Source organism: Bos mutus, chromosome 7 (genome assembly GCF_027580195.1).
Source record: "Bos mutus isolate GX-2022 chromosome 7, NWIPB_WYAK_1.1, whole genome shotgun sequence".
NCBI lineage: Eukaryota > Metazoa > Chordata > Mammalia > Artiodactyla > Bovidae > Bos > Bos mutus.
This window is the reverse complement of record NC_091623.1, coordinates 99656386-99679731: the sequence shown is the minus strand read 5'-3', so window position 1 is coordinate 99679731 and position 23346 is coordinate 99656386. Positions and strand designations below refer to the sequence as shown.

The following is a 23346-nucleotide window of genomic DNA, read 5'->3' as shown; positions in this document are numbered from 1 at the left end:
TGCCAAAAAAAGGTATACTAGTGTGTGGCAACTAGTAAATGCTCAGTAAAAGTTAGCCACAATTATTATTCCATTATTGCTTCCCTGTCCCAGTGCGAATTCCTGGTGGCTATTGTGAGTGCCCTCTCTGACACTGATAGTCATCTTTTTCTTCCTGTTGCATAGTTGAGTGTCCTTCAAGGTTAGACCCTCAGCCTTCCAGCCCTGGATATCTTCTTTCTCTTTTTTTGGAGGGATCAGCCATCCTGTGGCTTTATCAGCACCTCTGCCTTCATCTCTCCTGCTGTCTTGTCCTATGTTCCATGTCCCATGCCTCTGGTCTCTGTAGAACAGGCAGCTGCCTGTTCAACATCTTGCCTTAAGCACCTTTACGTCTTCTTAATCCCAAAGTGGAAATTTCCATCATAAATATTATCCTTTTCCACTTTGTACATCAAAGGTGCATTTATTAGTTAACTTTTCATCATTTAAAGGTAATTCTTTGAGGGCATCTTTTACTTATCTACCATGACCAGCCAAATGCCGAGTCTTAGCTATATTTTCATAAATATCTTTCAAATCTATCTTCCCCGTCTTAAAGTTTTTTCATCTTGTTTCTAGGTTATTGCAGTAGCTTCTTCGTTATTATTCCTGTGTATTATCTGTCAGTTTCATCTTTAAATATGTCTTTTTTCTTGTGTCCTTAGCTCAGAAAGCTTATAGGACATTGCATACAGTCCTTCCTATGTCTAGATATGAAGGCTTGTGTCAAGCCTTGCCCTTTTGTTAGCATTACCAGGGTATGAACTTTGGCAAATGTGGGATTCAGTCCCAGTTCTACCATATCTGGCTGTGTGATGTTCAGCAAGTGTATTAAATTCTATGGGCTTCAGCCTCTTTATATTTAAAGTGTGGATGTTGAATGCTGCCTTGCAGAGTTGCTGTAGGAATTAAAAATAACATAGAATACTCTGACACAAAGTGTGTCCTAAAAAAATAGGTGGTGTGTATAGTAGGAATGGGCTTCCTTGGTGGTTTAGTGGTAAAGAATCCACTTGCCAATGCAGGAGATGCAGGTTTGACCTCTGGGTAACAAAGACCCCCTGGAGAAAGAAATGGCAACCCACTCCAGTATTCTTGCCTGGGAAATTCCATGGACAGAGGAGTCTGGGGGACTGCAGTCCAGGGGGTTGTACAAGAGTCAGACACAACTTGGCAACTAAACAACAGCAACATGATTTGAATAGTAGTAATTGTAGCAGAGAAATAAGTGAACAATTATAATATAGCTAGAGAAACGCTGTGTCACCCATATATACGAGGTACTGTAAAGCACCAGGGCAGAGGGATTTCCCGGGTTGTCCAGTGGTTAGGACTCAGCACTTTCACTGCTGGGGCACGGGTTTAATCCCTGGTCAGGGAACTAAGATCCTGCAAGTCATGTGCTGCTGCTGCTCTTTAGTTGCTCAGTCATGTCCAACTCTTTGCAACCCCATAGACTGTAGCCTGGGCTTCCCTGGCGGCTCAGATGGTAAAGAATTCGCCTACGATGCAGGAGACCTGAGGTTGATTCCTGAGTCGGGAAGATCCCCTGGAGGAGGGCATGGCAACCCCCTCCAGTATTCTGGCCTGGAGAATCCTCATGGGCAGAGGAATCTGGCAGGCTACAGTCCAAAGGGTTGCAAAGAATCAGACACTACTGAGTGACTAAGCACAAGACTGTATCCCTCCAGGCTCCTCTGTCCATGGGAATTCCCAGGCAAGAATACTGGAATGGGTTGCCATTTCCTTCTCCAGTGGGTCTTCCCGATCCAGGGATTCAACCCACATCTCCTGTGTCTATTGCACTGCTGGCGGATTCTTCACCACTGAGGAACCAGGGAAGCCCACAAGTCATGTGGCATGCCCCGTCCCACCTGCCCCCCCCCCAAAAAAAATGCAGAGATGAAGAACCAATCCACATCTCTGACAGGAGAGAGTCTCCCCTGAGCTTTTTGGGGCCAGAAGAGCTTTCCAGGGAATGTGACCCTTGGGCTTAGTCTGGAAGGGTCAGTGGGATAATCATCCAGTGTCTACTAACAGATTGATCAGTTCGTATATATCAAAGTATACCTTGGAATCCTTTGTGTGTGTTCAGTAAACCCTTCTAAGATTTTTGCAGATTATATTTTTAGTGGATTATCCTTTTTCTTTCAGTCAGTGATAACTCAGGAGACACCTTCCTAGACAACTGATATTCCCCTTCTTGCAAGTTTTCTTATCATGAGTGTACAGAAGAATATTTAACCAAGAAGAACATAGTAAACATTAAATCTTCACATTGCATGTGGGATTATGTGCAAAGACTCGATCTGATGCCCTCTGCATCTCTGACAGGAAGCAGTCTTTCCCTGTCCTTCCACCCCTATAGTTTTTCCTTACTGGAACCCACAGTTTTATCTCTGCTCATGGCTGCATTCTCAGCCCCTTCTTGTGCCTGGCTCCTGGGGAACATCACTGTGAGGTCTTCCCCATAGATCCCCCAGGTGACTGGCAGCTTGCTGACCCTCTTTGGATGCCAAGAAAAAGGGCTTTAGTTTCTTCTTGAGCTACTGGTGCTTTTCTGTCTTCTCCACCTCCTTAAAAGATAACTGGAGGAACTAAAATATAACAAAATCAAGAGCAGAAAGATTGGTCTCTTTCTCTAAAATTCTGCCCCCAAAATATGGATCACCTCCTGGAAGGAGAATTACTGCCCAGCTGGTAAACCCCACAGTTACCTCCGACTGTATGCTACCTGATTACCTCTGTGGTTGGGTGTAACATCTACCCCAAAACTTAATGCCTTATACAACCATGCATTATTATTAGATGTCACAGTTCTGTTCATCAGGAGTTTCGGCTTGGCTGAAGTCACTTGGTGGCTTTTAACTGGAGACTGAACTGGCCTGGAGGGCCCAAGGTCATTTAGTTACATACCTGGCATCTTGGTGGGGTCATCTGGAAGGCTAGGCTCAGCCAGGCTCTTCTCTCTGCCCATGTGACCCCTATTCATGATCTCATGTTGATGCATGCTAGATTTTTTACATGACAGCTCCTGACTCCAAGAAAGCAAGAGTCTTATTAAAAATTGAACCTGGGACTGTCATACAACACTTCCAATGTACTCTGTTGGTCAAATCAGTCACAGGGCAGCCCTGTGGGAAGGATGCAAATCCCCTATCCCTGGATGGGAGATGTGGCCATCTTTAATTCATTACAATTACAACCTCTTATAAAAACTCAGATGTAAGTCAATACCCTGTTTACACATAAGAAAACAGAGACACAAGATGTGTAGTGTCCAAAGATATGTCCAAAGTCAAAAGGAACACGCATCAAATGTTTGGGACTAGAACTTACCGATTTTCTTGCTAAAGGCAAAATGCACTTGTAAATCCTAAGTTTGCTGGTTCAATGAAGATCTTTAACACTTTACTCCTAAATTTTAAAGATGACTGTGGTTTATTGATTAGGAATTGTGAAAATATTTGTGGTGAAAGGTTTCTGTTTTCTTATTCCATTCCAAAATCCAGATCTTATCAGCCACCTGATACTTCATCTCTTCTCTACAGTGATTGACATTTTTTTCTTTAGCTTATCTTAATTGGAGATTTTATTTCTGTGGATCATTCAAGATGTGATCTTCAGCCATCCCAGGTAGAAAAGCTGGGCCTGGATTAAGTCTATGAGAGGATGCTGCATCTAATCAACCTCACTGCTTGTAGCCAGTATGGTCTCATTGTTTCCATTCAACTTGAGGGATCAACTCATTTGCCTTTTGTTTCTTATAATCAAGGACCAGGAAAGAGGTTGAACTCAATGGCTTCTATGTTATTTGTTAAATGATTTAGAGTCCCTGTTCCAAAACGTATTTAAATTAGTTTACAATAATATTTATGATATATATACATATACATATATACATATAAGATTGGAGCTTCCCAGGTGGCACCAGTGGTAAAGAACCTGCCTGCAAATGAAGAGGATGTAAAAGATGTAGGTTTGATCCCTGGGTTGGGAAGATCCCCTGGAGGAGGGCATGGCAACCCATGCCTGTACTCTTGCCCAGAGAATCCCCATGAAAAGAGGAGCCTGGTGGGCTGTAACCATGCAGTCACACAGAGTTTGACACAACTGAATTGACTTAGAACACATGCATGCATACATATATCAGAGGGGCTTGGAATAAAAAGCATCACTACGAACAAAGCTAGTGGAGGTGATGGAATTCCAGTTGAGCTATTTCAAATCCTGAACGATGATGCTGTGAAAGTGATGCACTCAATATGCCAGCAAATTTGGAAAACTCAGCAGTGGCCACAGGACTGGAAAAGGTCAGTTTTCATTCCAATCCCAAAGAAAGGCAATGCCAAAGAATGCTCAAACTACCACACAATTGCACTCATCTCACGTGCTAGTAAAGTAATGCTCAAAATTCTCCAAGCCAGGCTTCAGCAATACGTGAACCGTGAACTTCCAGATACTCAAGCTGGTTTTAGAAAAGGCAGAGGAACCAGAGATCAAATTGCCAACATCTGCTGGATCATGGAAAAAGGAAGAGAGTTCCAGAAAAACATCTATTTCTGCTTTATTGACTATGCCAAAGCCTTTGACTGTGTGGATCACAATAAAGTGTGGAGAATTCTGAAAGAGATGGGAATACCAGACCACCTGACCTACCTCTTGAGAAGTATGTATACAGATCAGGAAGCAACAGTTAGAACTGGACATGGAACAACAGACTGATTCCAAATAGGGAAAGGAGTACGTCAAGGCTGTATATTGTCACCCTACTTATTTAACTTCTATGCAGAGTACATCATGAGAAATGCTGGGCTGGAAGAAGCACAAGCTGGAATCAAGATTGCTGGGAGAAAGATCAATAACCTCAGATATGCAGATGACACCACCTTTATGGCAGAAAGTGAAGAGGAACTAAAAAGCCTCTTGATGAAAGTGAAAGAGGAGAGTGAAAATGTTGGCTGAAAGCTCAACATTCAGAAAGCTAAGATCATGGTATCTGGTCCCATCACTTCATGGCAAATAGATGGGGAAACAGTGGAAATAGTGTCAGACTTTATTTTCGGGGGGCTCCAAAATCACTGCAGATGATGATTGCAGCCATGAAATTAAAAGACACTTACTCCTTGGAAAGAAAGTTATGACCAACCTAGATAGCATATTCAAAAGCAGAGACATTACTTTGCCAACAAAAGTCCATCTAGTCAAGGCTATGGTTTTTCCAGTGGTCATGTATGGATGTGAGAGTTGAACTGTGAAGAAAGCTGAGTGCCAAAGAATTGATGCTTTTGAACTGTGGTGTTGGAGAAGATTCTTGAGAGTCCCTTGGACTGCAAGGAGATCCAACCAGTCCATTCTAAAGGAGATCAGTCCTGGGTGTTCATTGAAAGGACTGATGCTAAAGATGAAACTCCAGTACTTTGGCCACCTGATGCGACGAGCTGACTCATTGGAAAAGACTCTGATACTGGGAGGGATTGGGGGCAGGAAGAGAAGGGGACAACAGAGGATGAGATGGCTGGATGGCATCACCAACTTGATGCACATAAGTTTGAGTGAACTCTGGGAGTTGGTGATGGATAGGGAGGCCTGGCGTGCTGCGGTTCATGGGGTCGCAAAGAGTCGAACACGACTGAGCGACTGATCTGAACTGAACTGAACTCTTTCTTAAGCTTTATGTGTCAGGAACTTTCTTTTAAACAAAAAAAACTTTTAACAAAAAAACTTTAAAAAAGTTTTAAACATGTTGGTCATCAATTCTCACAGCCAGTCAATTAGCTGGACATAACAGTCCCAGATGAGGAAACTGAGTCTTGGAGAGGTTAAGTAACTGATTCTAAGACCACAGAGTTGGTGGTACCCAGATGCAAAAATGTAAGATGACTGCTAAAATCTCCTCTGATTCTGAAAGTGTAGGGCTCCAAGTTCTTTTCGCTCTTTCTGCCTTCACTGTGGTTGGAAGGGCAGTAAGTGAGGAGGAAGAATTTTCCTTAATTGCAAGAGGAGTGGGAAAGATTAGCATGGAACATAAAAATACATGACTGCCTTCTAAAAGTTGTCAAAGTAAGTTGTGTCTCCAGAGACATTTAAAAGCAAGTTGATTACACATTTACACATGGCTATAGTTGGGGAGGGAGAAGGCAATGGCACCCCACTCCAGTACTGTTGCCCGGAAAATCCCATGGATGGAGGAGCCTGGTAGGCTGCAGTCCATGGGGTCACTAAGAGTCGGACACGACTGAGCGACTTCACTTTCACTTTCCACTTTCATGCATTGGAGAAGGAAATGGCAATCCACTCCAGTGTTCTTGCGTGGAGAATCCCAGGGATGGAGAAGCCTGGTAGGCTGCAGTCCATGGGGTCGCACAGAGTCGGACACGACTGAAGCGACTTGGCAGGCAGGCAGGCATAGTTGGGGAAGCTAGTGACTGGTCTACCAAAGGGGATTTTAATGGAGTTTTGTGAGCAATACTTGGAAATGTTTTGCATAATATATTACTTTGTAAATATCCTTGTTACATTTTAGTTAATCCTGGCCATCTGGAACCTCATTTGTCATTTAAACATTTACTTAACCACTTTGTAAAAGTATTCTAGTTAAAAAAAAAGAGTGTGAATTGTCCAGTGGAAGACTAGAGAACAGACCTAGATTAATCCAGTGGATTAACCCACTTCAGTACTCTTGCCTGGAAAACCCCATGGATGGAGGAGCCTGGTAGGCTGCAGTCCATGGGGTTGCTAAGAGTCAGACCCGACTGATCGACCTCACTTTCACTTTTCACTTTCATGCATTGGAGAGGGAAATGGCAGCCCACTCCAGTGTTCTTGCCTGGAGAATCCCAGGGATGGGGGAGCCTGGTGGGCTGCTGTCTATGGGGTCGCACAGAGTCGGACACGACTGAAGTGACTTAGCAGCAGTGGCAGCAGCAGCAGATGAGACAGAATTGCTTTTTCTGATGAATACTATCCAGCTAGCCTGTGAACCAACCATTCTTTTTCTTGAATTTGTTGTAATTCAGTTTCTTTGGTAGAGCAGTGTTTGATTGTGATGGACATTTCCCAGTTCAAAAAAACTTTTGGTGACTCTTCCTAGCATAGCATTCAAAAACCTCTAAGACAATTGTCTCAAAGTGTGGTCACCAGATGACCATCAACAGATCATTTGGGAATGTATCAGAAATGCAAATTCTTAGGCCCCATTCAGTTACCTGTACTTGTGTTTCAGTAAACTCTCCAGGTGATTCTGAAGCACATCATCATTGGAGAACCATTGCACTGAGATCTTCCCCTCAATCAGCTTTTTTAGGCTTACTTCCTTCTGCTTCCATATAAACACTCTCCCATCCAGCTAATTGTACTCTGTTATATTTATATGTGTATGTGGAATCATGGATGTATATTTATAGATGGATGTGTATATATATAAAATTTCTGTTCCGGGTCCTTGTCCATGCTCTTTATAACACTTGGATCATATTTTCTCCTCCACTGTCCTTGTGCTGTGTTGTGCTAAGTCGCTTCAATCCCACTCTTTGCAGCCATGTGAACTGTAGCCCACCAGGCTCCTCTGTCCATGGGATTCTCCAGGCAAGAATACTGGAGTGGGTTGCCATGCCCTCCTCCAGGGGATCTTCCCAATCCAGGGACTGAGCCTGTGGCTCCTGCACTCCAGGCAGAATCTTTACCTCTGAGCCACTGGGAAAGCCCAAAATCCAACTTAAAAGACACTTATTGGAGACAACCTTTCCTCATCCCTCTGATAGACACAGCTTTTCACATTCTCAAAACCTGGTCCCACATTTTAGTGTTATTTATTTTAATTGGTAGTGATCAAGGGTTTACTATTTATTCAGCCCTTTTGTGAGTATAACTCTATATACAGCATTGTACTAGGCATTGAGGATACCATTGAGAACTGGCAAACATCTGTGAAACGTATAAACCAGTTAGGGGTGGACTTTCTCACAGCCTGTCCTAGATCATAGCTCTGAGAAGGTGCAGGTCTCTTATACTGTACTGCTGGGTGTCCTGTAGCTTGTATTAAGTTATGGTGGGTAGAGCGGAAGGTAATATTCTAGGCTTCTCTGATCTGTATAGAATACACCAGAGAATTATGCTGCCCTTATAGCTACCATTCTTAACAGGGACTGGCACTCTAACACATGCAGAGGACACAGAGTCCCTGCTGTTGGTGAAAATCACCTCCCCTGGACCAAAGGTTTTCAACTGCAGCACTACTGTCATTGTAGATCAGACGACTCTTTGTGGTAGCGGGCTGTCTTGTGCATTGTAAGACATCTGGCAGCATTTCTGACCCCTGTTCCCTGGATGTCAATAGCATCATCCTTTCCAATTATGACAACAAAATATGTCTCCATACATTGCAAAATATACTTTGGTATGAAAAATCAACCTGGGTTGCATGCAACTGGGAATATTTTTACCAGAAAATAAAACTCAAGAGAAACGTAAAACCTCTCCTTAGATATCTAGGACCACTGTGCAGAAGGAGAATCAGAGATAGAAATTTTAATTTGAGACAGAGGGTAAAACTGGAAGTTACAGAAAACCACTTTTGAAGGAGACCTTTTTAACTTCGGGATAGTCTTAAGTTTACAGTGTACTGTTGTAGGACTTGGTGAATTCCCAGTCCTTCGTGCTTTCATGCAGGCTTGGATATGCTTCATTTTAGAAGAGATTTGGGGACCTGGGGATTTTGAGGATCCTTCAAGTTTTGAGATTCAACGTTTTTTATGTTTTGATTGTTTTTTAAAATGGCTAGTAAAGAATTAGAATAATCCCTTGGGGGTTTCAGGGGTGTGACAGACTGAAGTGATAGTAATGAGGTCAACTGTGTCAGGCTGCCTGGGCTGGATCCCAGCTTGGTTCTTACCACCAGTGGGACCTTGGACAAATCTTGACACTTCTCTGTTTCCTCATATGTGAAATGGGTGCATTTATAGTTCCTTTCTCAAAAGTAGTTGTGAGGAGGACCAAATGAGATTATACAAGTAGGAACTTTCCTTGTTAAGGAAATGAAGAGTAGCTCTTATTATTAACTCAGCATGCTTTTCGTAAATTCCAAATAAATTGCAAATTTAAGTAGCTATTTCTGTCAATGTTGCACATGTGTTTAGGGGGCAGGTCATTATAGGAAAAATATGTTTGTTATTAACACTGGTAATATAATCCAAAAGTAAGTATTAAAAGCAACCATGATAGGTAAAAAGTTTTTTTATATCTATCTGGTCCTTGATCTACAAACAAAGCTAGAATGTTAAAGAAGCTCCCTCCATTAGTCAGTTAATAGTGGAACTCAATTTTTACTCATCATTTTTTTCGGTGATATTGATTTTCACATACTTAATTTACATCCTTCAAGAGGATGTTTATTTTTCTGGATCCTTTGCTAGAAAGCAAATATTGGAGAGATATGAGTAAAGAAATTAGAAGGATATGAGGTGGCTTAACAGCTGTCTCAAGGGTGTCAAGGCCTTGGTAAGAATCTTGGGCCCACAAAGTCAAGTGAGCACTCTAATTTGAGCTCCAAATAAAAACCTTATAGTTTTTAGTCTTAAAGTCTCTATTCCATGTCACTTAAAAATCATATTATTTTTATTGTAGGACATGACACCAGATTGAAAGTGTAGAGGAGAATATTTAAGTAAAACACATACATAGACACAATTTAGTATTTTTCTTACTCATCCTTACCTGTAATTCACAATTTCAATATAGTTTGGAGAAGGCAATGGCACCCCACTCCAGTACTCTTGCCTGGAAAATCCCATGGACGGAGGAGCCGGGTACACTGCAGGCCATGGGGTCACGAAGAGTCGGACACAACTGAGTGACTTCACCTTCACTTTTCACTTTCATGCATTGGAGAAGGGAATGGCAACCCACTCCAGTGTTCTTGCCTGGAGAATCCCAGGGATGGGGGAGCCTGGTGGGCTGCTGTCTATGGGGTCGCACAGAGTCGGACATGACTGAAGCAACTTAGCAGTAGCAGCAGCAGCAATATAGTTTAGAGAAAATAAAATAAAATTCTTTTTTCCCCTTTACTTAATGTTAGTTTTTATAGTAGGAAATAAAGGATTTTTCCTAGGCTTGCTCCACCACCTAACATCAGTTTGTGTGTGTGTGTATATTAGTTGCTCAATCATGTGACTCTTTTCGACCCTATGGACTGTACCCCATCAGACTCCTCTGACCATGGGATTCTCTAGGCAAGAATACTGGAGTGGGTAGCCATTCCCTTCTCCAGGGGATCTTCCCAACCCAAGGATTTAATCTTGGTCTCCTACATTGTGGGCAGATTCTTTACCATCTGAGTCACCAGGGAAGCCCCACCTCACATCCTGCAAGAGTAACTTTCTACAGCTGTCTGTGCTTGAAACCATCACTATGTCCTACCTTATCTCTCTGGGAAATGAACATTCCAAGCAACTTTATTCCAGGCCCTCAGTGTTCAGGGCACAGACCGTGTATGTAAATGTGTAAGGGATAGGTAGGATGTGTACTGCATCCACAGGATACCTCTTAAAGTTGAATTTCAAAAAAGAACCTTTCACCTTTATTTCTTTAACAGCAGCTCCAAGTAGCCAAGGGCAATGCAAGTTAAGTGGTCAAGAATCCACCTGTCAATGCAGCAGGTACAGGTCCGATCCCTGGGGTGGGAAGATTTCCATGGAGAAGGAAATAGCAACCCACTCCAGTATTCTTGCCTGGGAAATCTCATGGACAGAGGAACCTGGCAGGCTACAGTCCATGAAGTCACAAAAGAGTCAGATACGACTTAGTGACTAAGCAACAACAATGCAAATTAATGTATCGAACGTTTGGACAGCAGAACTTGGGGAGATCTTATTATCCACATGATATTCATCATGCTATGAAATCAGACAATCACCTTGGCCAAACTGGGCTTAGAAAAGAAAGTGAAAGTGAAAGTCACTCAGTTGTGTCTGACTCTGCGACCCCATGGACTATACAGTCCATGGAATTCTCCAGGCCAGAATACTGGAGTGGGTAGCCTGTCCCTTCTCCAGGGGATCTTCCCAACCCAGGGATGGAACCCAGGTCTTCCGCATTGTGGGTGGATTCTTTACTAACTGAGCTATGAATGAGCATGAGTATAACCATATGGTTATAGTCCTTTTCTGTAAATTCTATTGTCTTCCCAACATAATCCTCTAAACATACATATCTACTTATGGAAATCAGAAGAATCTTCATCTTGCCCCTTCAAACATACCTTTTGTCCTATAAAATACTTGATTTTGTTTTGTCTTTTTGAATTTTTGGATCTACGTAAACAATGGAGATCCAACCAAATTCCTAAAGTCTCTTGTCTTTATCCAGTATCTTGGTACCTGTTCCAAACCTCAAAAATCATAAATTATTCAGCAAAGATAGGAACACACCCTTTTCCAGTTATCTTTTGATTGCCTTCTTTGGGTTGGTGGATGAAGAGATGCTATAATTTGAGCTTTGACCTGGAGGTGTAGTGAATAAAATTGAAAGCATTCTTACTTAGAACAAAGTTTCTATGAAGGACATATCTGGCATTCAGAACCATTTTCACTGAGGCAGGGTACTTTGGTTACAAGTAGCAGAAACCTCTTTTAGCCAACTTTATTAGGTTTTGCTAGAGCTGACATAACAAAGTACCACAAACTGAGTGGCTTGGAACAACAGGATATTTATTATCTAAGTTCTAGAGACTAGATGTCCGAAATCAAGGTGTTTACAGGCCCCTGCTCCCTCTGAACCTGTAGGGAAAAGATTCTTCCTTGCCTCTTCCTAGCTTCAAGTGTTTTGCTGGCACTCTTTGGTATTTTTTTGGCTTGCTGAAGCATCAGTTCAATCTTCTGTCTTCACATTGCCATTTTGTCTCTGAGTGTGTCTGTCTTGTCTAACTTTCCATTTTTATAAGGATTTCAGTCATGTTGGATTAAGGCCCATCCTAATCACCTCATTTTAATTTTATTTCTTCTTTAAAGAACCTGCTTGCAAGTAAGTCCATATTCCAAGGCACTGAAGGTTTGTATTTCAGCATACCTTTTGGGAGAGGGAAGCACATGTCAACCTATAACATCAACTGCGCAAAAAGGAATTTAGTGGAAAGATATGAGGTGGCTTGTTTAATTGAAGGAAGAACTAAAGAATTGAGAACCTAAAGGGGCAAGAGCATGACTGCCCAAATATCTAAGGGGCAGGAGCTGCTCTCAGTCCTGCTCAGAGCGGGAGGCAGCTGTGGGAATAGAGGGACCTTTGCTGACTTTCCCATCTTCGCATCACTCTGCATGACATTCAGAGTTCCAGGAAAATGTCTGATTAGATCACACCCTGGCTGGAAAAGTCATAGTCACATCATTTATTTTCCCAACTATACAACAACAAGTGAAAAGAGAATTCCCAAAGGACTTTGGATGCTATTACCAAGGAAAAAGAGGGAAGATGGTAAATGTACAAAACCAACATATAATCTAGCTAATCTAGGCCCTCTAGCAGGAAGTGAGGAAGGGAGCAAATTTTGAAAAAAAAAAATTATGTTTTCATGTACTCCAAATTCATCAACTTTTTGTAAGTAAACCTCTGATGATTATTAATAACAGCCATTCAGAAAAATTTGCCTTTCTTATATAAGTCAAGAGTGTGAAGAGAATTCCACTTAATTGTTATTCTTTCCATTACTGAGTTAGCCTTAGTTAGATTTGGCTACCATGTCAGTTTTATAGATAAAGAAAATGAGTTCCTGAGTAATTCCCTCTCCCATTCTTTGGTTTGTTGTTCTTTGCACTTTGGTCCAGATCAGGACACTCCACTGTCTTGCTTGGCACAGGGAGTTCCCTGACACAATGTGGTCAGCTACTCTTTGATGCCTTAGAGGGAAGGGTATAATTCTCCCCTCCCAGATCCTATGGCACTCTCTTCTCATGCTCCAACACTGGGCTCTCCTTCTCATTTCACCCTCTCTCCCAACTCATCCTACCACCAGCTTTTCAAAGAATATAGCCTTTGTTCTATTAGTTAGGCTTTGAATTAAGAAAAGAAAGGAAGAGGTGGTAAAAATTAACAAAGTGAATTGCATAAAATGAAGGGTATAAGGGGGTGGCTTATCATTAAATGGTATAAAATCTTAAAGAATAGACTTAGCCTCCAGGCTGTCTTTTTGCATTTTTTTCTTTGACTTTTCCAAAGACAAATGGCTGATAAGCTTACCATGATATTTTACTTGTTGTCAGATTCAGTGAACTGTCTGGGCATGGAAGTAATGGTCTCCAAGATTGGAACAACATACAAGAAGCAATCTAGGAGTTAGAGGCCCGATCATCGAGTGGGGCAAGTTGTACCTCTCTCTGGAGATAAGAAGAAAGCTAGTACCATAGGCGGGACTTCCTTGGTGGCACAGATGGTAAAGCGTCTGTCTACAATGCAGGAGACCCAGGTTCAATCCATGGGTTGGGAAGATCCCCTGGAGATGGAAATGGCAACCCACTCCAGTACAATTGCCTGGAAAATCCCATGGATGGAAGAGCCTGATAGGCTACAGTCTGTGGGGTCGCAAAGAGTCAGACATGACTGAACGACTTCACTTTCACTTTCAGTAACATAGGCAGAATCTGAGCTCTGGAAACCATGAGCAGAGAGTCCCCGGAAAAAGATAAAACCCTGATAAATGGAAATAAGATGGTCTCTACCAGTAGGTAGGAAATGATGGAGCAGGAAATATTTGAAACTTTACTTTCTTGGCCTCAGAGAAACAATTAAATGCTTCAGTCCAGAAATAACACATGTTGATTTTATTCATAACTCAGGCCAAAATAGTCAATTGGCCCCACTCAGCCACAAGGAGGCCAGGAACTGGACATATGTAGCAAACAGCAGTGATGATTTCCACTTGTCAGAATGCAAACTCCAGGTTCCTCCCCCTCAGGCTCTATTTCAGGAGATATTTGAATTCTGCATTTTAAGCAGATCTCCTCAGGTGAGTCTAATATAGAGAAGAAGGGCAGAATCCCTGGACCAAAATTTAAAGAACACTGACTTAGAGCATCAACTCGGTATAGGTAGGTATCAAGAGGATGAGAGCAAGTTTGAGATGCTGTTCTTAGAGCTCAGATGTAGGGCCAACTCTGGGTTACCTCATGTTAAAAGGACTGCGTATATCTGGATGCAGACGCCCAGAGAGCTGGGCAGTAGCCTTTAAAATTCCTAGGCATGAGGGTAGTGTTAGGTCTGTGCCTGAGACAGAGCAAACTCTCAGGTATATGATGAGTTTCTCAGGTATCAGGAGAGGAAGAGGGATATGGGACCAATGTCTGGTAATGGTTCTCATATGTGTGATCTAAAGTTTGTATTTATAGTAGCAGAAACTCATGGACAATACAATATTTTATTGTACAATTGCTTTTTATTTTCTCTGTTCTTCTCCCACTTCTCTCTCCCTTCCTCTACTACTTACTCATCCAATTTCCCCGTTCTCTTTCTTTTCTCTTCCTTCTTTATTTTTATTCTCTACTTCCCCCTCTAATTTGCCCCTTTCCCACTATTTCCTCTTCTTATTTCCCTTCTCCTCTGTACTTCTCTCTCATGAATTATGTGTCCTCCTTCTCCCTCTCATCTATCCTTTCCCTTGGCACCCACCCCCTCTATTCTCTCTCCAGGTATTATGCCATCTGCTGCCAGCCTTTGGTCTATAGGAACAAGATGACCCCTCTGCGCATCGCATTAATGCTGGGAGGCTGCTGGGTCATCCCCATGTTTATCTCTTTTCTCCCTATAATGCAAGGCTGGAATAACATTGGAATAATTGATTTGGTGAGTACTCATGCAGACCGTATGGATTTACTGTCTGACTAACTTTGTTTGCTTGGGATTCTAAATAAACAAACAATGTCAGGTTAAGTGGGTATCCTAAGAAAGATCCTGACAGAGTAACAACAATAACAACAACAAAAAGCAGGCTAACATTTTTCAAAGTTTGCTGCTAAGTCACTTCAGTCGTGTCCGACTCTGTGCGACCCCATAGATGGCAGCCCACCAGGCTCCCCTGTCCCTGGGATTCTCCAGGCAAGAACACTGGAGTGGGTTGCCATTTCCTTCTCCAATGCATGAAAGTGAAAATTGAAAGTGAAGTCGCTCAGTTGTGTCCGACTCTTAGCGACCCCCTGGACTGCAGCCTACCAGGCTCCTCCGTCCATGGGATTTTCCAGGCAAGAGTACTGGAGCAGGGTGCCATTGCCTTCTCCATTTCAAAGTTTACTGTATGCCAAAAAGTAGTACAGTAAATACATGTGATCCTGACAGCAGCATCCCTTTGGGAAAATTATAATAATTTCCCCCCATTTCACAGATGAGAAAACTCAGGTTCAAAAATGGTGAAGTAATATGCCTGTGAATTCACAGCTAGTGAATAGCGGAACAGGTATTCAAAGCTTCGCAGACAAACTCCAGAGCCTGAGGGATGTGATGTATCCCAAAAGGCCTTCATCTCATTTCATGCTGAGACCCTTTGAGGCTTATGGTGACTCACGGAAAACCTGTCGGGGGGGTGGAGGTTTCCAGAGAATGTATGGGCCCGGAGTCCAGAGAACTGGACCCTGAGCCCAGCTCTGTCATTGAGCCACTTCCTGAAGGGCTGTGACGAGATCTTTGGGTCCTCATTGGGAACAGTGTCTTTGAGCAGTGTAGGAAAACACAGGTTGCAGGCATTATCTGTCAACTCCTGTCTAGATGCTCTTGGAGAGTTTCCAACTCTGACATACTTTGTTTTCAATATCAAACTTGCATTGAAGATTGAAAGCTATAATCTGGATCCATTAGCAGGGATATATATATATATATATATATATTTTTTTTTTTTTTTTTCCCGCCTAAGGAAGTTGTCAGGTAGTCACTTTAAGATGGATCCCAGGACTCTGACCAGGGAATGGGGAGGAGAGAGTGAGAGTGAACTCTGACCCAAGAGGACCAGTCAGAATAGGAGCTGCCCCTTCCTCTCTCCATCTCATTCCTAGCCCCTAATCTTGCCTTATTCTTTGTCCAGGAAAGGATATCCAAGCCAAGACTGGGCCAGGATTTGCATGTGGTATGTCAGAACAAGAGTTCCTTGGGCTTCTGAAAGAAATGCTGGGGACAGAGGAGTGGAAAAATGAAAGGGGATCCGTACAAGGGAGACTGTATGGATATTTTTTAAAAATCCTATCCCTTTTCTTTCAAGCTTTCAGTTTTATCGTTCTTGGGGGAAATGAAATTCAAATTTCTAATAATGAGTAGATAAATATAATAATGGCCAGCAAATGTTGAACACTTACTGTGTGCCGAGCCCTGTGTTAATTTAATCATTGTCTCACTCAGGACTCACAACAGTGCTGTGAAGTAATCCTGTCATCATCCTCAGGAAACTGAAGGTCAATGAGGTTAAGTCACATTGGTAGGGAGTGGTGGTGACTAGAGCTAAGCCCAAGCTGACTGGACCCAAGAGCCTATGTCCTTATGTTTGTGCTAAACTTAATCCCTAATGAAACTTCTGTGCATCAAAATTTGTAACAAGGACTCAGCACACTAACCTTCTGACGTAGAACTTCCAAGAGAAATAACCTAGTGAGCTGTGTTCTTTTGTGACAGTGAGATAGAAGCATCCCCTGTTTAATTCATGTAACTGGGGAAAGGGGCATCTCCTTACTATTAACATGCTTAGTGTTTGCTCCATGATATTGTAATTGCATTTCATATCTTTCACTCATTTGCACATTGAATTGGCCTAGAGAGAAACTAGTGTAACCCAGGTGTTCATTATACATGTGTAGTTGATCCTTGTTATTCATGGTAATAAAGTTGCTGCAAATACTGAATTAGCAAATCATGAATCTTTGTTCCTAGGTGAAATATAGGATTAGGTTCCTGTGACTTGAGGCAAGTAATACTGAGATAAAAAGAGATTTTATTATGATAAAAATGTCAATTCAATAAGAAGGTATACTATAACCTTACAATATACTATAAGACAAAATACTAAATGTGTACACAGTGAATGAAATAGCATATTATTTATCATACATATTTTTATTCACATCTCTATTCATGTGTATGTTCACACTGGATGCAGGCTGACCTCAGGAAGGGAAGTGTCATTGGGTTACACAGCTCTCTTCAACCAAGATCTATTCCTAGAGAAGACTGATAACTAAGAGCCATCAGCATGCAGAGTTTATAGGTGGAAAAAGTCTTTCAGTTCCTAAGATGAATCTAATATATCACAGTATTCAAGGCGAGTGAGATTTACACCAGTATATAACACTATATGCCACTGTCTGAATTAAAGAAAGAAGAGAAAACCCACACGATCATCTTATTACTATCAAAAATGCATTGACAAAATTCAATATACAATCATAATTTAAAAATTTTTTCATCACAGTAGGAATAGAAGGGAGCTTTCTCAAACAGAGGACATTGACAAAAAACTGACAGCAAATGTCATACTTGATAGTAAAATATTGAAATCTCCCCTCCTAAAACTGGGACTGGAAAAATGGTGTTCACTGTTACCATTCTTATTCAGTATTGTACTAGAGATCTTATTAAGTTCAACATGCAAGGAAAAATGGTATTAAGACTATAAAGATAGAAATGAAATTGTCATTATTTGTAGATCACATGATTATTCATGGAAAACATTCAGAAGACTCTAAAGATGAAATATTAGTTACTAATTTAACAAAATAGTTGAATACATAGCCAATATACAAAAATTTTCAGAGTTCTACATATTAGCAGTGGACAGTTTGGAATATGAATTTAGCATAGTACTATTTGCATTAGAATAAAAATGCAAATATTTAGGTTAAATCTGGCAAAAGATGTTTATACAAAAATATAAAATATTATGGAAATAAATTCTGAAAGACTTACATAAAGAGAAAGAATTATCATGCTTGTGAATTGGAAATCTTAACATTGAAAAAATGTCATTTTTCCTCAGTCACACTATTCTAATTCCTATCAAAATTCTAGAAGATTTTTATGGAAATACTGAGATATAAGAAGACCCAAAGCAGCCAAAAGCGTATTCCTTTTCTACCGTCATGGTTCTATATGCTGTAGGCTTATTAGAAGAAAAACAAAAGCTTTGCTGATAAACCTTTTTTATTTTCTTTCCCTTCACCCTTTTCTTTTATCTGTCCCTCCCTTTCATTCTTTATCCCTTTCCTCTTTCTTTCGACCTTCCAAATCCTCCTTTTCTCTTCTTCTTTTTTATCCTTTGTGTTTTCTTACAATTTTTCTCATTCTTCTCCTGCTTCTTCCTATTCACTTTTTTATTCCTTTCCACCCACCCTGCTTCTTCACTTCCTCTTTCCCTCTAACTCTCAGATAGAAAAAAGGAAGTTCAATCAGAACTCTAACTCTACGTACTGTATCTTCATGGTCAACAAGCCCTACGCCATCACCTGCTCCGTGGTAGCCTTCTACATCCCATTTCTCCTCATGGTGCTGGCCTATTATCGCATCTATGTCACAGCTAAGGAGCATGCTCACCAGATCCAGATGCTACAACGGGCAGGAGCCCCCACAGAGGGCAGGTTCCAGCCAACAGACCAGCATAGCACTCACCGCATGAGGACAGAGACCAAAGCAGCCAAGACTCTGTGCATCATCATGGGTTGCTTCTGCCTTTGCTGGGCTCCATTCTTTGTTACCAATATTGTGGATCCATTTGTAGACTATACTGTTCCCGGGCAGGTGTGGACCGCTTTCCTCTGGCTTGGCTACATCAATTCTGGGTTGAACCCCTTTCTCTACGCCTTCTTGAATAAATCTTTTAGACGTGCCTTCCTCATCATCCTCTGCTGTGATGATGAACGCTACCGAAGACCTTCCATTCTGGGCCAGACTGTCCCCTGTTCAACCACAACCATTAATGGATCCACACATGTGCTAAGGTGAGTGCTCTGGGGCTTGTTAGATTTTGATCACTTGCATGACTCAGAAGAGGTAACTTTCAAGTTTTCTGTTTCCAGATGGATTATTCTTAAAAATCTGTATACTATTTTCAAAGATTAAAATAAACTTCTCCCATCTGTTAATGGAATAGAGTAGTGAATAAGTGCTTAGGCACTGGGGCACAATGACCTGTATTCAAATCCAGCCTCCAGAGTTCTTGGACTTCAGGCAAGTCATTTAACCATTCTGAACCTTTGATTTCATTTAAAAAATGAAAATCATAATCACAATTTCTACATCACAGTGTTTTTTTGAGAATCATATTAGCTATTTTGTATAAAGCACATAGTACAGAATCTGACACCTAGTAAGAATAGAGTGTATATTATCTACTCCTATTTACAGGTACTATTTTAGGGTAGTAATTAAAGCCATAGTAAAATAGTCTTTATTTTGATCCTCAGAGCCACTACTAATCATTTGCGTAATCTTTCTTGATTTTTACTTTTTTCAACTGTAAAAAATGGTAATAATTATAACACCATCATATAGGACTTTTATGACAGGGGTAATGTAGTCATATATGGCCTGACACATAGAAAGTGCTCATAATACTACTAATAATATTGTAAATATTAGTAGGAGTAGAACTAATAGCATATAACCTGATACCATAAGATGGCTATAAAATAACATGATAAGCTAAAATAAAATAAACAAAGTGATAAATTGCAGTAGTAATGCCATATGATAAATGATAATGGAAGTATGGACAATGTAGACTGGGGATATGAGTGAGAAAGAAACTGATTTGGTTAAGGGAATGAGGGAAAACTTCACAGAACAGCATTTTTTAAGAATTTTAGAATTAGAGGAGCTGTCAAAGAAAGCATTCCAGATAGAATGAGCAGCATGAGGAAGGTATTGGAATATGAAAGAGTGGGGAAAGGTCAGGTGATTTACCCAAGGTCACATAGGTTGATGGAGGTAGGCGAAAATTTGGAGTTGAATTTCAGTGACTAGGCATGATGCCTCTTTCCAAACTCTGATAATTTTCTTGCTACCCTGGCTTACAGTTGTTCTTAGCTGTGAAAAGCCATGTATGATAAGTACATTTATCCTTTAGCAAAGATGAATCATCAACATTTTTTTTCCTTTGTCCTGAGATGCACAGGAATTTCCACAGAGCAGTTCCTTCTTTGAGACAAGCATTTAATTTTTCTGATGATGACAGTATTTAGCTGTTTTGGCAGCTGAAAATTGGGGACTTTTCATTTGCATGTGTAAGAAAAGAAGAAAACATAGGAATTTCTATGAAATATCAATACTTTGCTTCAGAGATTTCTCAGAAACATAAATTCAATTTTCTGCTACCGGTGTGAACAGACTTGTAGTTAAATCCTAGTATGATGTTGAGATTCCAGCTGGTGGAAAGGCCTCAAACGATACTCCTATAGGCTGGCATTCTTATTTATTAATAATTATTGCGCCTTCATGAGTGTCGCAGAAAGGATCTTACAGTAAAGTGAAGTTTGTGTATAAGAACTTCTGTGTGGGTGCCAGAGACCTTTTAGTTATTTAAGCTTAATTGCCTACTACTTGGCACCCCACTCCAGTACTCTTGCCTGGAAAATCCCATGGGCAGAGGAGCCTGGTAGGCTGCAGTCCATGGGGTCGTGAAGAGTCAGACACGACTGAGCAACTTTATTTTCACTTTTCACTTTCCTGCATTGGAGAAGGAAATGGCAACCCACTCCAGTGTTCTTGCCTGGAGAATCCCAGGGACAGGGGAGCCTGGTGGGCTGCCGTCTATGAGGTCGCACAGAGTCGGACACGACTGAAGCGACTTAGCAGCAGCAGCAGCCTCCTACTTAGTCTGTTCTAGTACTGCCTTTATTAAGACAGTTGTTTAGAACTGATGCCTTTCCCCACAGTAACAGTCATAGAGTTTAGGGTTTCTAGGGCAGCCCAGGAAACCTATTTTACTAATACTGTATTATTTTATCCCTCCTGATTTTGGAAATCTGCAGCATGATTGTTAAGCAGAGAGAGCAGTTTAGAGATGGCTTATGTGTTTATTCTTCACACTTTGTTCCTTAGATTTATTTCTTCCTGAGGCCATGAAAAGTACAGGAAATTGGTATCAGGTATTTCACTGTGGAGGTGAAGAATCTTGTAAGAGTGGAGGTAGCCTATATAGGGAAGAGAAAACTATTTGAAACTTGAATCCACTGGAGTGTAAGCCTTACAAGGACAGGAATCCTGCCTGTTTTATTTCCTATGACATAACAAATGCACAATATGGTGCTTGATGGATAATTTAACAAATCATCAAATTAATTCTCCAGATTGACTATTTTAATTCAATCTAAGAAAAATATGTGTTTTTCCTAAAAATCCCACAAGTAGGATGTCAACAAATTCAGGTGAATGAATGAAATATAAAGCCTATAGCAATGAAAAGTAAAGTCAGCTTTTATCCTACTAACCCAGCCCCTAGACAACAATTACCACTAGTCTATAATCTTTTCAATGCATTTACAAACCTTCATAAAAACATACAGAGTCTCAGATTTTTCTCCCTTCATTTTACATAAATGGAGCCATTCAGTGTATACTTTTCTGGACCTTGCTTTTTATTTTTTAACAATGCATTTTAGAGATCATCCCACTCAGACATATAGATCTAACTCATTATTTTTAACTGTTACATAATATTCTGTACTAAAAATACATATTACATTTTATTTAATTATTTCCCATTAATGGATATGTAGGTGTCTCCAATCTTTTGCTATTACAAACTGTACTATTTTTAATGTCCTGAAACACATTTCTTTGTGCATGTGCCAGTATTCCTTTCAGATAACTACTGAAAGTGAAACTGCACTATTGACAATTATGTGCATTTAAGAACGTTATGCTTACCATAAAACTGACCCCCCGGAGCACCATAGTACCTTGCATTTCCATCAGCAGGCCATGAGAGTATCTGCTACTCTTTCCCCCCAATGGATATTATGCATCTTTTATTAATATACTACTTGAAATATGCTCTTTCATTTTATTTGCATTTCCCAGATGATTTGATAGATTGGCCCTTTTCAAAATTAGTTATTAAATGTACCTTCCTATATTTGGTACTTTGTCTGAAAACTATTTTCTATTTTTCTGATTAATTTCTGGATGTTCTTTATTATATTCCAAATACTAATCCTTTGTTAGATAATTTGCAAAAACATACTCCCATGTTCTGCTTGATTTTGAACTTTGGTTAACTTTTTTCTTACAGAAGTTTCAAATTTTGAAAAAACTCTTATTTGACCTCTTGCAGTTGATTCAGCTTTTTTCTTGAAAAATTTCCTCAATTAATTTTCTTAAACACCATATTTATCTGGTTTTCCTCTTAACTCACTAGCAATACCTTCTGAGAATCCTTAACAGGTTCTTCCTTTTCTATCTGGCCTCTAAATGTTGGAATTCTTCAGCACTTGGTTCCTAATACTCTCCTCAAACTACATTCTCACTTTATGTGATTTAAGCATCCATGGCTTTAAATGCAATCATCATGCTGTCAGCCCTCTCATTAATTTATATCTCCAGGTCATAGCTGCCCTTTGAACTCCAGACCACAAGATCCAATTTGCTTCCTTGACAACCCCATTTATATGTTTCTTTGGAATATCAAACTTCATGCATCCAGAATAGAATTCTTCTATTTCTCATACCCCAACCACAAATTTCCTGAGTCTTCCCTATCTCCATAAGTAGAGCTATCATCTACCATATTAATAAATGGCCCTGAGGGACAGCTAACATTTTAGAAGGCAGACTTAAAGGTTTTAGAAAGGAAAAGCAATCAGCCAATGTTGGAAATATGGAGTTAAATCTAAATAAATGCAAAATTTAATCATACAAGCAAAATATAAGTCACAGAAATGTAGCATGATGCCTGAACAAATTTATAGCTTTCTGTGTCAAATTTGGAACTGTGTGTCAGTTTCCTCTTCCAAGGCATCTATTGACAAAGTATGGGGCAGCCCACCAGAGACCTCCTTCCATATCATTAATAATTATGATTATGATCATGATGCCTAACATAATTCCAGAAAAGTGTGCCAGTTTTTAAGAACTGTATTTAAGAACTTTGAAATCATTGTTGCATTTAATTTTCACAACACCAAAAGAACTTGGTGTTATAATTATTGTCATTTTAACGATGAGTAAACCAAGGTTTAGAGAGGGTAAGTAACTGGCCCAAACTCATACAAGTAATAGTAAATGATGAAGCTTGAAGCTGGAATCCAGATCCTACTCTTCCTGACTCCAGAGTTCAGTCTTGTCCAGCCCACTTAGAGTCAGGAATAGGGTTAC

General features: G+C 40.5%; 1 protein-coding gene across 8 annotated transcripts in view; it reads left to right on the top strand.

Annotated features, from left to right (window-relative positions):
- HTR4 (5-hydroxytryptamine receptor 4) overlaps positions 1-23346 on the top strand; it is a 205830-nt gene that overhangs the window by 119265 nt on the left and 63219 nt on the right. For 6 of the 8 annotated variants that reach the window (XR_011464842.1, XM_070374580.1, XM_070374584.1 and 3 more), the window contains 3 exons: positions 14694-14847; positions 16076-16117; positions 18403-18971. Coding sequence is in view for 7 of the 8 variants with exons in the window: in XM_070374580.1 (XP_070230681.1) it covers positions 14694-14847; positions 16076-16117; positions 18403-18971 (765 nt within the window). In the remaining variant the exon portion in view is untranslated. The remainder of the gene's footprint in view (positions 1-14693; positions 14848-16075; positions 16118-18402; positions 18972-23346) is intronic. The other 2 variants (XM_070374583.1, XM_070374582.1) reach the window with 1 other exon arrangement.